Source organism: Lepisma saccharinum, chromosome 5, assembly GCF_977018435.1.
Source record: "Lepisma saccharinum chromosome 5, izLepSacc3.1, whole genome shotgun sequence".
In the NCBI taxonomy this organism is placed as follows: domain Eukaryota; kingdom Metazoa; phylum Arthropoda; class Insecta; order Zygentoma; family Lepismatidae; genus Lepisma; species Lepisma saccharinum.
This window is the reverse complement of record NC_139233.1, coordinates 27,924,612-27,940,190: the sequence shown is the minus strand read 5'-3', so window position 1 is coordinate 27,940,190 and position 15,579 is coordinate 27,924,612. Positions and strand designations below refer to the sequence as shown.

The 15,579-nt window shown below is 32.9% G+C and overlaps 1 protein-coding gene across 11 annotated transcripts in view; it reads left to right on the top strand.

The window, feature by feature from the left end:
- LOC145987728 (uncharacterized) overlaps positions 1 to 15,579 on the top strand; it is a 319,042-nt gene that overhangs the window by 202,054 nt on the left and 101,409 nt on the right. Inside the window, exon 6 of one of the 11 annotated variants that reach the window (XM_083122361.1) lies at positions 12,534 to 12,769. The exons of the other annotated variants lie outside the window; for them this stretch is intronic. Coding sequence (XP_082978487.1) covers positions 12,534 to 12,754 — 221 coding nt within the window. The 3' untranslated portion in view covers positions 12,755 to 12,769. Of the gene's footprint in view, positions 1 to 12,533; positions 12,770 to 15,579 lie in introns of those variants that run through there. 11 annotated transcript variants of the gene reach the window in all.

Here is a 15,579-nt window from a genome sequence, read left to right as displayed (position 1 = left end):
AGGTGAGAAAAGATTTTTCTGTCCTCTGTGCCCAAGAAGATATCATCATCAATACAACCTAAATGTTCACTTTAGAAATCTACATGGCAGTGCAGCAGGGCCATTTGAATGCAGTATATGCAAGAAAATTTATAAAAACAAGGATACATTGCGATGTCACATTTATAACATTCACCGTAAAGAGCAAGCTACTTCTTAGTACTGAAATTGAAGACAGTTTTTGCAATATGAGTTCTGTAATGTTTGTCTTCACATAATGGAAAGCCTCTTTTCTTTTTTGTCTGTATTTCAACTTTTTTTTTTTTGTTTTGAATCTGAATTTTTGAATAACAGTTGTATATCATTGTATTTTGTCAAGTTATTTAATCATTACTATGTAGCAAAGTATGCTCAATTAAATTCCAAGTTTAGAGATAAGTTTTCAGTATTTACATCCTCATTTAAGTATTATTTTACTTGTATATCAAATGTAATGCTTAATTTTACTTTTCAACTGTTTTTTTTTTTTTTTTTTTTGCATTGTAACATCATTGTGTTTGAGCATAGTTTTCTTTAATTTGGCCAAATTTACGAGGGTCATCCATAGAAAAAGGAATGTTCTGGTGTAAAACACAAACTACAAATGATGTGTGCAAAAAATGTATGGTACAGAAGCTACATACTTTATTTTACTTTTCCACATATTCGCCATACTCATTCAAGCACTTATTATAGTGCGATTCCTGTTTGTTGATACCATCATTGTACTCATTTGCCGCCAACATATTCAACCATGTAGGGACATGCTCTTTCAGTTCGTCAGCTATGTTAAAGTTGCATTCATCATGTCATTACTGTAAACTTACTTTATTTATTTATAGATTTCACTGGCATGATATTTTCTCGCATTCAGAAACCTTGGCAGGATTCTCAATCAGGGCTCACAGCTTGATAACGTACCCATATGCATGCACGTCTGCACCGTCTCACTGCTTTGCTCAAACTAAGGGATCGTAGGTGATAAACTCAAAGATGCTGTCACTACATGGTTGAATACACTGGTGGCAATTGAGTACAATGATGGTATCAACAAACTGGTACCAAGCTGTGATAAGTGCTTGAATGAGTGTGGCGAATGTGTGGAAAAATAGAGTAAGGTATGTACTTCCTGTACCATAAATTTTTGCACACATCATTTATCATTTGTGTTTTACACCAAAACCGTTCCTTTTTTTTTCTGGATGATCCTTGTAGAGTCTGATAAGAAATTTTTGTATTGTATTTTTATACACTGTATCCGTATTACAACATACTTTGCCAAAAATAAAGTAAATAAAATGAAAATCATGAGTACTTTTTGCATTTTAATTATTGTAACTTTTTAAAAATACTGTGTGAACTTCCTGTTTATATATATTTTTTTTACTTTGTACTTTACATTAATTACTATTAGTGATGATGGATGATCATAATGAATTGGTGATATTTGTTGTGTACTTGATCATTACATCACCTTGTGGAGCAGAAAGAAAACTTTAACCTGTATAGTAGTGATAACTGCTGATATATATATTTCAATACTATAATTATTTATGTAAAGTTTTTCTTCTTCTTTTACATTCACATTGCAAAAACAATAAAAAAAAAACATACTGAAAATGTGAATCATTGTATTTTGTAGAAATACCATGTAAAGATGGAACTGTGAAAAGCTTCTGCTGTCACAGTGGTAATCACCACCTTGCAATCAAGCAGTCACCGGTTCAGTACCCATTGGTGGCACAAGGAGGTATGAATCCCAATTTAAGAGCTGTAGGTCCAGTCCTAATTAGCCAATCTGTTCACAAATACACCTAAATTTCAAACCCTTCGATATTGTGAAATAGTTCATGGCATTAAATAGAAGATGCCAAACAGAAATAAGAATGCATTCAATACATCTACGTTGCCAGTAATGCTCTGGTAATAATCTAACAATTTTTTCAGCTTACCTTACAGGAGAAAAAAAAAAGATGATGCAAAAGTTTACATGACTTCTATTTGCAAATGTATGCTTCATAAGTAAAATATTAAAATCAGATAAAATTTTTAGTTTTGTGCTTGGGTTCCAGTGTTTCTGCATGAACAGATTTGATGCATTTTCTCTTATAGTTATCTTTGGGCTATATGTGCTGTCAGTATGCATGATATAACACTGTAGCTTGTCAGTGCTCAATATAGATTTTTGTCTTTCTGATTACTCAAAATAGGTTCGCTCCACTTCGAAAACAAATTCAATTGTCCCATCTGTGATCACAGCTACTCAGCAAAGAAGTATCTCCTTGCGCACATTAGAAATCTTCATGGAGCAGGCTTAGGCCCATTCCTTTGCCCCTTTTGTAAGAAAATCTACAAAAATAAGAATACTTTACACAATCATGTGAGTTTGAAACACAGGAACATGGAGAAATAATTGAGGTAATTTTTTAAGAAATTGTTTTCATATATACTTGTTAATTTATTTGTGTGAGGTACAATGTAAATAGTGAGTAATATGTCTGATCAGACTGTGGCACCTGTACCCACAACCAGGATAACCCTTTGTGAGGCTTGTGTTGTGTTGTCCATATGTGTTTATGATTGTCCCTTTATACATGTCATCTTATCACCAGTGATCCATTGTTGTGATTAACTAGAAGGGACAGAAAAGCAACTTAAAATTCAAAAACAAGATAGTAGGTAGTTAAGTGGAGTTTAGGGATGATTCTACATGTTGCATAATGAAAATGCTGCTGTACACGAATGGTCAGAATACTTACTCACTAAGTTACAGCCTTGATAAAATGTTGTCAGTAAGAATATAGAAGAGATGCACCAACTGGATTTTTAAAAAGATTAGTAACAACAGACCACCTTCTTAAAGCACATCATTGCCTGTTTTAAAGTTGCAAATCTTTATAACAACACTGTAAGATATAATTTACATCAAATACATACTATAAAACAAATTCGTAAATGATAATGACATTTGATTCATTCTTTTTGTTCTTCTTCAATTCTTCATAAATAGGGTTTCCTCAGGATAACCTCAATCTTGAGTGTGTCCTCTGCCAGCGTGTGTTTTCCAAGAAGAAGTACCTGCTTGTTCATATTAATAATATCCACGGAAAAGACCAAGGACCATATCTTTGCAAAATCTGTAAAAGGATATACAAAAATAAAAATTCCTTAAGCAATCATATCAGCTTGACTCACAGGAAATAATTTACTTAATACTTTAGGTGAGATATATTAGATACATACTTTGTTGTAATGTTTAAATTACAAATTAAGCTTTCTTCATTCTAGAATTTTAGTGAAACGTGAAACTGACACAATAGGAGAAACTTAATGTCTGAGCACATACAGTGTTTGTTTAAAGATTTTTAAAGGACATTAATGATTGCAGTATGCCTTGGGTGACTATTATTTATTTATATATTTTCTTCGGTAATCCATTGATTAAGAGGAGAGGGAAAATGTCAAGATACAGAATAGTGTATAGTTATTACGTAAGTAGAACGAAACACAGGAAGACACATTGTGTATTACATTGGTATTACATCATTAAAACAAAACAAGATACAAATTAGATTTGAATTACATGTTTCCTACCTTTAAGAAAAATTAAAGGTTGAAACAAGAAATAGCACAGAATCAATCACACAAAAATAAACCTTCGATGTTTCATCCTTTTCAGTTTCAAAGAATTTTCAGAGTTGCTGGACAGCCACATCACAGTTGTCTGTGTCTGTAAATTCTACTTTTCCTAATGTCAACAAAACATCATCCAGCAATCAATTGCTACCGTACTATGTTTTCTGGACTTCTGAATTTAAATTTCCACCCTTTTATACCCAGGCAGTATTTTAATTTCCCAATTTCTTGCGTTTCTTGCCATTTGTCTAGACTTGTCATTGTTTGTGGAAAGATGGTATTTTCCATAAAGCATCTTTGTTAAAATAAGTCTTTCAGAGCATGCTTCTTCACTATGCAAACCAACATCAGTAACACAGAGAAGATAATCAATCTTATCTCCTGTCACTGGTTCCCAATCTCTAACAGGAAACTGCAGTTTAGAAGTGCAGCCTTTAATGTATTGTTCTACATATCTATATGTTTCCTCCACAATAATTTTTATCATGCGTTATTAAAAAAAAAATGGCAGAATAATTGAAATATTATTGAAGAATTTTTGAATCCCTAACTGTACAAAAATGTCTTCTTTCTTCTAAAAAATATATTTCAACATTGAGGCCCAAAGTTACTATCTCATGTCAGAAATTTTGAAATAGCAGTGAGGAAGTATTTTTTTTTTTTTTTAATGTTTTCATGTAGTTGGCAGTAAAGTGCATGGCTCTTGTTATAAACTAATTCTAATTCTGATAGTACAGAGATGATATGGTAGCAGTTTTCTGTGAGTGATGCATTAGATGTACTTGTGTACATTACACTACCATTAGAATACAGTTATTCGAATGTGCATTGTCCTGGCTAGAAGAGTTAAAAGGCAGAAACTTGTATTTGACATCATGTAGCCTCACACACTATTTTTCGACAAGATTTAATCTCGTATATCTTGCTACACGTGTACTGCTGCTGCCTGATTTACTGAGCACACGAGAGTGATTGATTGATGATTACACCACCGTATGTTTTGGATTTCAGTTCTTGTGTAATAGTGTTTTGTATGTTGTGTCTTCCATTTCATCTGTGATGGGATACGGGCCTGGCATTGACACAAAACCAAGACTATCACAGATATATGTAGACAACTGCAAAAGCAAACCACATGAAGCTTGGCTTGAATGGTCTGGAATGAATTCTAAACAGAGGTAATTTTTCACAATTTGGAATAAAGTCTGTGCTCAAACAGGACACCTTAATGATTAACCTAATAAGGTTGGAAATAATATAAGAAAAAGGCAAAATAAGAAATAATATGCATTCAATACATCTACATTGCCAGTAATACTGGTAATAATCTAACAATTTTTTCAGCTCATTGAGATGCTATGCCTTACAGAATAAAATAATTAGTAAGTGTACAAGGCATAACCTAAACAACATTGTTCTATAGTGTAATGAACAGCATAAAATCTTAACTTTATCAATAACAACATTATATCTTTTCCTCACTAACAGGTTCGAACCAATGGAAATTTCTCAAAATTGGAGACAAAGTGCTTTGTCCATTATGTGACCATACATTTTGCAGTCGCACTTCAGTGTACCTACATTTGAAGAATATCCATGGAGAAGATCAAGGCCCATATAATTGCCCAATTTGTGGTAAAGTGTATAAGAACAAACGTAGCTTGAAGTACCACATCTATGCATATCACAAGGATGGACTTTAGCACTGATGCGTGACTTTGATGTGTATTGCATATTGATGTTCCTTATTAGGAGCCAACATCTTTTGTTTCAAAAAAGGAAATAGTTATTTTTGACTACTGTATGCTATTATATTGTGTGTTTTTATCTGATAATGTGAGTTTAGCCTCAAACATGTAGACAGCAAATTATGATTCTGCATATAAAAATATAAGTTGGTTCTTGTGCTGCCGACATTTCAGTATGGAAACTTGGAAATTTTGATTCATTATACACTAGATCGGTTTGTTGTAGACCTTAACTAATTTAGTACTTTAAGTGAAATGCATAGGCACTAAATGTAAATTGTTGGAATTGCTGCATTTTCGTAAGGTTTTTACAAACATTTCTACAGTAATGTAGAACAACAATAACTGAACATTTTGAGTGAAAGGACTTGACAAATATTTTGCCGATTAGCTGTATAAGAATTAACAGTAGATTTGTTTATTATTTATAGATGGAATCAAATACAATTTTGGGTAGAGAAAAAGAATTTTTGTTCCAAATTACAGTTCTGATGTTTTTCAAAGTATCGATCACAAAATTCAATTTGTTTCGAATGAGGCAGACATTAACTTTATATTTACTAAGTACTACCAGTCACACTTTCATGTGAAGTTTGATATTTTGATTTTATTGTAGAGATGGACCAAAGTTTTTAGCTGATACCAATATAAAATTTACCAATACGAATAACCGATATTTTACCGATCCAATATAAAATTCCAAATGAATCATTGACCTCCCCAATGAATGTATATTACCAGATGATCCAAGTTTTTCTGGACCTCCCCAGTGGCATAGTGTTAACATTGTTGTCACTTTGCAATCAAGGGATCTCAAGTTTGATACCAATTGGAGCCCCATAGCGATTCAGATCCCACTTTAAACTATAGGCCCAGTCCTGATTAGCCTATCTGTGCATAAAGTGGACTTAAAGCAACAACTCAAAAGAAGCAAGTTTTTGCAATGCCAAACAATCTGCACATTTAGACATTTACCTTTTTAAAAGTTCAGAATTGATATTATATGTTCGTATCTTAAAAATTGTAACAAAATGGCACAATAATGCACTAAATTGTAAGATATTTACAAGTATATCTAATGGTAAAATTACCTGTATGCCTATATTGGCTGATACCGATAGAGTATCAATTAATCTCTCCCATCCTTACTTTATTGTCAGGTATAACTGATGATTTGAGTTGCTGTAATGAATAAAGTGAATGCAATCTTTATTTGAAACATATATAAATTACACAAACATCACTATAACCGTACTGTTTGTTTCAACCTATTAATTTCAAAGGTCCTCTTCTTTCTTTAACCAAGTAAAACAAGCAACATGAGTGCAGTGATTTTTGTGTAATTTTAACTGTATTTTCCTCATAACATTATGGATGAATGATTCTAAAGGTTTATTAATTTTAGAATATTTCAAAACTTATCACAACCATAATCAATTTACAAATAGTATTATAAATTTTAAAAAAATAGTTCATTTGCTCAACACTTTGAGATATATTACCATACATCTTTCTGAAGAGCTAAGAATAGAATGATTTTTTTATCTAGTAAATTGTGTATGAAATACATTGAAGTGTTGAGCAAATTAAGGAACTAAGAATAAAATAATTGTATTCCTTGTTAGCTCTATGATAAAATGTATGTACAAAATGCAAGTATTGAGCAAATTGAGGAGCTAAGAATACAAACTTGTTTCTGTAACTTACATACGTATTCAATCAAATGTATTATTTTACCTATTGCACCATGTATTATTCCTAGGAGAAAACTGACATTTTGTTACAATATTATTGTGTGATTTCCTAGCTTATTAGTTATATCATGTTAATGTGTCATATTACATTCATTGTGAAGCTAACTTGTCTACTTTCAAAGCAGTAGTAGTAATATTATTATTGTAGACACTGTGTTTTTTTATTATTTTTAAGTGGAAATTACAATAAATATGTTTTTAAAGAACTGTCCATGCATTATTCTCTGTTTATACGTGCATGTCTAACCTAGCTTATATTATTTCTTCATGGGTTGTCATACTTTAAAAATTAGATGAGAATCTGTTCTTGAGAAATTTATGAATCAATACAGATTATGTAATTTTACTATGTCATTCTCCCTCCTCCTTGTTCACAGCAACACACATACTTTCTTTTAAATTACCAGTATGGTGTACTAAGTACTTAATCAAGTTACAGTTGCAACAATCAATAAAATTACACCACAAAATAGATATCTTAGGCTTGAATCCTCTTTGTGTATTTTCTTTCCTTGTCTATTTTACTATTTGTGCATACCGCTGCAAGTAATTTATAAAAGTAGAAAGGTACATAAAAGTAACCAAACTACAAATTTAATGTATCTTTTATAATTAAAGGAACTACTACAAATATTGAAACAATCTTTAAATCACAGTGTTATAACTATGCGTAGCTCAACTTAATTTTTAATTGGCCTTTTCACTACTGCATGTGTTTTGTGATGTTTCAGATATGTAATCTGTCCTATTCAGATGTAGGTTATTGATCTATGCAGTCATGTATAACCATGTTTGCACCCAAAACCTTAGGGGGAACACATGAGAATATAGATGCAAGAACCTATGCCTGAAGACAACAGGTACAGTTCTTAAAAGTCCAATTATCATTATAAATATATACTTCTGTTTTTTTAAAATGTATGTATAGAGAAAGTTTGTGTAGGATAAGTTTTTTTTTTCTGGTTCCATAATTGGAATTTTATACCTTGAAATGCATGGGAGGTGGTGATAATTATAGACTTGTTATTTGAAATGTAATTTCAAAATGTGAACTTGCACACTGTGCATCATTGAGCTCTCAAAAGTTCTCATGTTAATGCAAACATTTTTCTTTCTTTTTCTTCATGAACAGATTCATTTCGGATGAAAATTCCTCCACTTGGCAAGACGGTGGTCTGTCCCTTATGCAATCGCTTATTTTCTCACAAGAAATCGATGATGCTACATGTTAGGACTATCCATGCAGAAAATACAGGACCATACCCATGTCAATTGTGTGGTAAAATATATAAGAACGGCAACAGTATCAGAAGTCACATGTCCATCTACCACAAAGGAAAGATTTAATTGATGCTCTATTCATCAAGCATTTTAAGAATATATATTAAAATATTGTTCGTAACCAATGTTTTCTGATTTGTAGTTAACTTACAGATGAATGTTAGCTTATGTACTTCTTTTTGTAATAAAGTATTAAATATATTTATTGTATGTTATTAAACCTAACAATCCTGATTGCTATTGTAGGTAAACAGGATTCTAAGAAGAAAAATACCAATGAATATAGTCAAGTATTTTAATCATAGAAGAGGAAACCAGTTTCTTATATTTTGCATAGTGTATTTAAAAAATTGGGCAAATTTGAAGATTGATATATTGTGCGTTACTGTAGATCAGAAGGTTTGTCCTGATAACTGTTCTCATCACTGCACGGTCTGTCATTCACAACTAGAAGTGCTGATGCAGCAATCCTCATAAAAGGGAAGGTAATAACGATAATTGAAACTTTTAGAGAACTAATTATTCTTCACTTGGCATCAATATACCATCTAAAGTTTCATATTTAGGGGAATGTAGATTAGACTTTGTACGATACCTGTCTCTCTCTACTGTAAATGTGTCAATGAAGTGAGAAAATGGTGAGCTCTGACTGGCAGAGACCAAAGCACATGCTGTCTCCAGTGCCCATGTCAGTGGATTCAAGCACTCACATAATAGCAGGGGAGGTTTTCGAGCTGATGGCAGACTACCCAGTGGCAGGATCTGTATGAAGATAAATGTTGTGACCTATGTTAACATGCATTATTGTGTGATTAAAAAAATAATTATGTTTTGTTGCAATGTCATTGGTGTAGTATTTGAATGGATGATATTCAGTGAACAACTTCCCCCACAATTCATTACGTCATATTTCAAGCAAACAGAATAGATCCTGCATGGAAACTATACCTAGAAATCATTGTGCGTATGGTTTTTGCCAAAGCGATTCAAGATATATTTATCGTGAGCATGTGTACTTTTTACTTTTTCTGAAGCCTTACAGAAACCGTGAAAAGTGTGTAAAGTGGTGAAATGTAAATTTTCTCGCTCTAAGAAGGCTTCTCATATGCTATCCTTAACATACTTGAATCTGTTTGCCTAATTTCTTCCCAAAATACACTGTGTGATGACGTTAAGTTGAATATCATCCATTGGTGCATGAAGTTAAATTAGCTAACATGCCTATTGGTGATCTCAGAAGTCCTTGTAGTAAATATGCGATTGGTATCCATCATAGAGATGCAAACAATATGACATCATTATCTGTGCAAAACCATATTTTCCTTGTCCCCATTTTCAGAACTTAAGATGTTTCTGTCTGTGCATACAAAAGGTGTTTCTGTCTGTGCATACAAATAGGATAACCAATCAAGTAGCATTCAACTTATGTTGGTGATTCAAGATATGCAGCTAATTGGATCCAATTTATTTTCTCTCGCATCTAGTAAGTTTTACTTTATTTTATAATACTTGTATACTAGACTCAAAATATACAGTGCATTGAAATTAATTGTAGGTGCATGCTTATACAGTTAGCATAGAAGGTATTTACACTTCAGCAATTTTCTTTACCTTAATTTGCTATAACAGGGTTACCACTGGAAATTGTTGGAAGGTCAGGGAAATCAACCAATGAATGAAAATTGTTAGGGAATGTGAGTTGTCTTTGTACTTGCTAGGATTCAGGAAGGACAATGAATTGTACTCCCCCCCCCCCCCTTTGGACCTGCTGTATAGGAAAGCCACATACTTAAATGTGTATGGAATTCTGTAGATCTTTAATGTAATGTGAGCTGTCTGTCTATATGGGCAGGACACATGAGCATATTTGAATGTAAACATTACAGGAAAGATTAAATATAGCAAAAGAAACAAGTTGTGGTATCTGGCTACCATAGGAAGACCTGGGTTTGAATCCCGGGACAGGTAATCTGGATCAGGAATTATCACAGTCATTTCCCTGTTTCTGAGGTGCACCCAGCCTTGTATAAATGGGTACCTGGGGGCAACCCTGGAAGGGCGGTAGAGGTGGCTGTGCAGGATGCTGATCACATCATCCCAACTAGTCGACATGAAGAATATGTGGAGCTCTATACCTCCACATCACCCCATATGTCTTCATGGCGCGTGTGCATATGCACAGATGTACCTTTACCTTTTTATTTATCCTTATATTTGTAGTGGAGGCTGAGCCACAATTTTTCCTATTTATTGCATGTAGAATGGTTGCTGACTGCTTCATAATTACTTTATTCATTTTGATTTTGTTATCTGCCTTATATTTTTCACAATAAGGTAAAGTTAGCATAAAATTTGGATATTTATATTGCATGATTGTAGATGTAGCATTTCTTCTTGTGAGTAATATAGGATACTAACAGTGCCCCTTATTCTTTTATTGACAGGCTACCAAGTGTTTCACACTGAACAAAATAACGAAAAAAACACTTGTATGGAGTGCGGTAATACATTCTCATGTAAGGCATCCCTAAATCGACACATGAAGAACACTCATGGAGAAGAGAGAGGCCCATACGCTTGTCACCTGTGTGACAAAATGTACAAAAATATGCACAGTTTGAAATACCATGTTTATGCATATCATAGGAATCGACATTAATGCATACAATGGATGTTTTTTGAAAATTCAGTGAAAGAATTGTGAAAAATGTTTGTATTAGCCAATTTGCTTGTTTTTTGTATGTGTATTAGGTGCCATTTTGTTATTTACTGGTTATTACCTAGGTACATTGATGTTGAAAGATGTTAAAATACAGCTACTAATTAACAATGGTGCATGACTACATAAAAAGTTGAATTATGCATTTTATGTGCAAAAACAGCACTAGTATGTTTACAACTTAAATTTCTATTTAAAAATACCATATTGATTAATTTTTAACATGAAGTTATTAGAATACTGTATTTTCCTCTAAATAAAATGTGTACACTGCCCAATATGGTGTTGTAACAGTCAATGAAAATGCTTGCAGACTCTGTGTATTTTTCATTATGTTCGTAACAGATTGTGTATATACTATAGTTGTTTTTCCAGATACTTGTATTATACACAAAAGTAGCTTTTGATCATTATGCAATAAAACTTACTTTATTACAATAATTATTTACTTCATTGTTGGTTATAAGAGTTTAATGAACAATGGTATATATTTTCATTGTTCATCATCCTATTTGTGGGTGGAAATAACACACCTAGAAATAACTTTTTTTAATTTTTTTATTCTTATGATTATCAAGTAACAGTGTAGAATATCTAAGGTAAAGGCACATAAGCAAAGAGTAGCTGAATATATTGAATGGTTCTGAATTAAGCTGTTGGATTAACGACCTTCTTGTAAAGGATTAATATTTTCTTTAGTTTTTACCTGCTAGGTTCATTGAATGTTAATTATCGACTTATTGTTGGTTTGAGATGATTGTAGGTCTTGGTGTCAGTGTTACATTGAGAATGTTGCTTTATCAATTTCTTCCTAATTGTCATTCATGTTTGACAGGACTGTTCAAAAGTGGCAAGAAAGGGATGTGAAATACAAAAGAGAGAAATACATTGTTTGACGCAGGGGTCCCAGATTTAAATCCCATCCTGGGCATGGATGATTGAGTGTCCCTTCATCAATTTCATCATATCTTCACTTCTCCCCATTCTCGCGATTAGCCAAAAGTGGCAGGAAAGCAACACTAAATAACAAATTAAATCAGACAAATACATTGTTAATTTTAGTTGCCCTCAGGGTGGAGGCTCTTCCCTCCCTCCAACCACCCTCCTCCTTAATGTATCCATGGAATTAATACATAGACAATAACATTTAGCACTTTTCACTATTTACTGAGAAGTAAGCGATCACATTTTGCTTTTTTCAAATAATGTATTAAATCTTTCACAGCCTGATGGAAGGTAAGATTCATAACAGATCACTGTTTTTATAATATTTTTTTTTTAATTATCTGTAGTATCTATCATTTGAAATACTGTAGTGAAAACATACCTCGGTTTTTCAACTTTTTCTAATGCATACTATTTGTTTCTCATGAACAGGTTCAAGCATGTTGAAAGGTAGGCACATCGGAAGCAACCATATGTGTCCCATATGCAATCTCTCCTTTTCTCATAAGACGTCAGTGTATACTCACATACGAAACATCCATGGTGGAGATAAGGGACCACATCTGTGCTCATTTTGCAATAAACTGTTTAAAAATCGGAACAGCTTGAGATATCACATTTATACATATCACAAGGAATTGATAAAGCAGTAAATATATATGAAGTTTTTGGTTAACCTGTAAAGGCAGTATTAAAAACAAAATCTAGTACTTATGCTTATCCTGTGTTAATTATAAAATTTATTTTGCATATCTGTACACATAGGTTTATCTAGAATTTTCCATTTTGGGGTTTTGTAGAAAATTTGGCAGATAACTTGGGGTGTCTGGATAAATTACTTTGTACAGCTACTGTAATGTAATATTGCCATAGTGTTAGGTTTATTAATAACATTAGTATGTAATTGTTTCTGTGTTTAATAAAAATCTCTGTACCACTACTTGATTTCAGATATTTATTGTAATTCATAACCTGTGTACCACATTGTAATTTATTGCAATAAAGATCATCTAACAACCCAAAATTTTCTTTAGTTTTATTGATATGCAAACAGGACAAGGGGCTCTTAAATTCAATAGCTTTTGAGTGTCTTGTTGGATCATTTTTAACTAGCATTACATTACATTTATATTTTTAAAATTTATCAATTTTATTTCTTATTTATTATACATCTTACATTTTTTACACTATTTGAAAAATTTAAGAAGGCTGATCAATACCGATACTTGATTATTGTACCAATTTAAACTTCTTCATTGTACATTATAAATGTTAGTGTTCGTTCTACCAGAGTTTTGATTTTTTTAAAATGATTTCCATGTAATATGGGTGGAACAATTTATGGATAAAATTGCTTATAATGTGCCCACTTAGTATCAAATCAAGTCTTCTACTGTTGTGTTTTTTTTTTATATATTGTTAATAGAATGTGAATTATAAAGATTCAAAAAAGAAATATCTACGTTTCTGTAACAAAGTCCACTGGCCTGCAGGTTATAGCTAGAGTCTACAATCTGTGGTAGATTAAAGTCACCAATTACAATAATATTATTATTTTGCAATTGTAATGATAGTCCGGAAAATTATGGGACATGCTGTGTAAATGCCATGTGCTTGCTCATCTTCCGTGTGAAGTTGCAAATGTTAATTTCATTGTAATGTTTTGAAGAATTTGTTGCATATGTTAATTTCATTGTAATGTTTTGAAGAATTTTACTCAAAAATTTATGTTGGCAGCCCTCATGTGGTGTATAACAAGTGTGAACTAATTGTGTGTGTGTGTGTTTAATGGAACAATTAACATATTTCTAGTGTGTGGATTTTTATGCACTCATTACTATATATTGAACACATTCAGTGTTTGTTCTTGCTCTCTCCTTGGAAGTTTAGGTGTTTGAGTCCTGGTCACAATGTGGCTGTTCGATTGTGTCTTTTTTTATCGTGCATTTCATCTAATCGTAACTCATCCTCATAATTAGCTTTAAAAGATGCAGAAGAGTGCTGTTGACTGCATGATGATGTACATCCTTTGCCTCTCCTATACACAATTCCAAAAGATCTTTGTGGTGATCTACTTGGTAGGGCATCCATGTGCGAGACCCAGGTTCGATTCCCAGGGTTCGATTCTAAGGTCGGAATTTTTCCAGCCTCATCCCCACATAAAGCGGTCTGGAGCTCACCCAGCTCAAATCAATGGGTACAAAGGGGTAAAGGATGGCTGGAACATGGTGCTGATCACATCACTTCCAAAATGGCCGAGATTCAGAATGTGTTATATCCCATCCTGCTATAAGCCCAGGAAACTTTACCTTCACATTTTCACAATGCCATATGTTCAACGCTAAATGCTGTCAACCATCGGAGGACATTTTCACCATGTGAAGAATTGCGATCTCTCTGGCTCTTTGCAAGAGGTTTAATTTCTATAAATGCCGATAGATGGCGCAGTTGTGTTCTTACACCACCCACCCACACAGGTCAGAGTGTAAAGTATTGTGAATCATTCACTTCACTTCCAGCTGCCATACACCTTGCTTCTTCCAGCTGCCATACACCTTGCTTCATGCTTAAGTGGACACCCAATGTGACAGCCGAGTTCAACAAGGGTTGGGATTTGACTGCACGTAGTGGTGACGGTTTGATTTATGTTTAGTAGTTCATTGTTTAACACTATTTTTTAGTTGGTTTATTTGTTTAGTAGAATAGTACTTGTAATTATTTTTCTCGATGAGCTCCATCTGAAGGACAGTAATATCAGACAATATATACAGACACAATTTCAGAATTAATAATAGATAATTCCCATTATATTGAAAGAGACAAATCAGGGTTATTAATTCAACCCAATGAATGAATTAACACCAGAGAGAGTCACTTGTTGTATTGGAATAATGCCATTATGAATGCTAATTGATTGTTATTGTTAATTATAAAATGGATCAGTATCTTTATGAAAATTATTATAATATTTTTGGTGACAGTTTATGTGTTTCATTTCTGATGTTAAAATGCAAGTAATTAAGATTGTTAATAAACTGTCTTCTATTATATATATAATTACCTACCTTAATACTATGAACCTCGGAGGGCCCAGTTACGCAGGTAAATAGTCATCCTTTCTCTGTGTTTCAGAGGGGTGTTGTACAGCCCAATTGAAAAGTGTAGAGTAATTCAAGCCAGAAATAAGAACGAAGAGGGTATAACATGTCCCACAAGTTTACTGCAGGGTCTGCTTTGGGCTGCTGTCTGCCAAACGTTTTTGGTACTATGTGCTTCAAATCAGGCAAGACGTTGAACTAGTCTTCTACCTTTTGTTTGATGTGTGTATCAACCGGTTTCTATTTTCGGACTTTCTTTACTGTTGTGCCATTCTTTAGACATGGTATCTACAAGTCGAGCATGTTTATCTGACGAGATATAGAAAATGAGTTACTGTTAAGTTGTGATGATTCTTATGTAATAAATTTTGTTTTATACT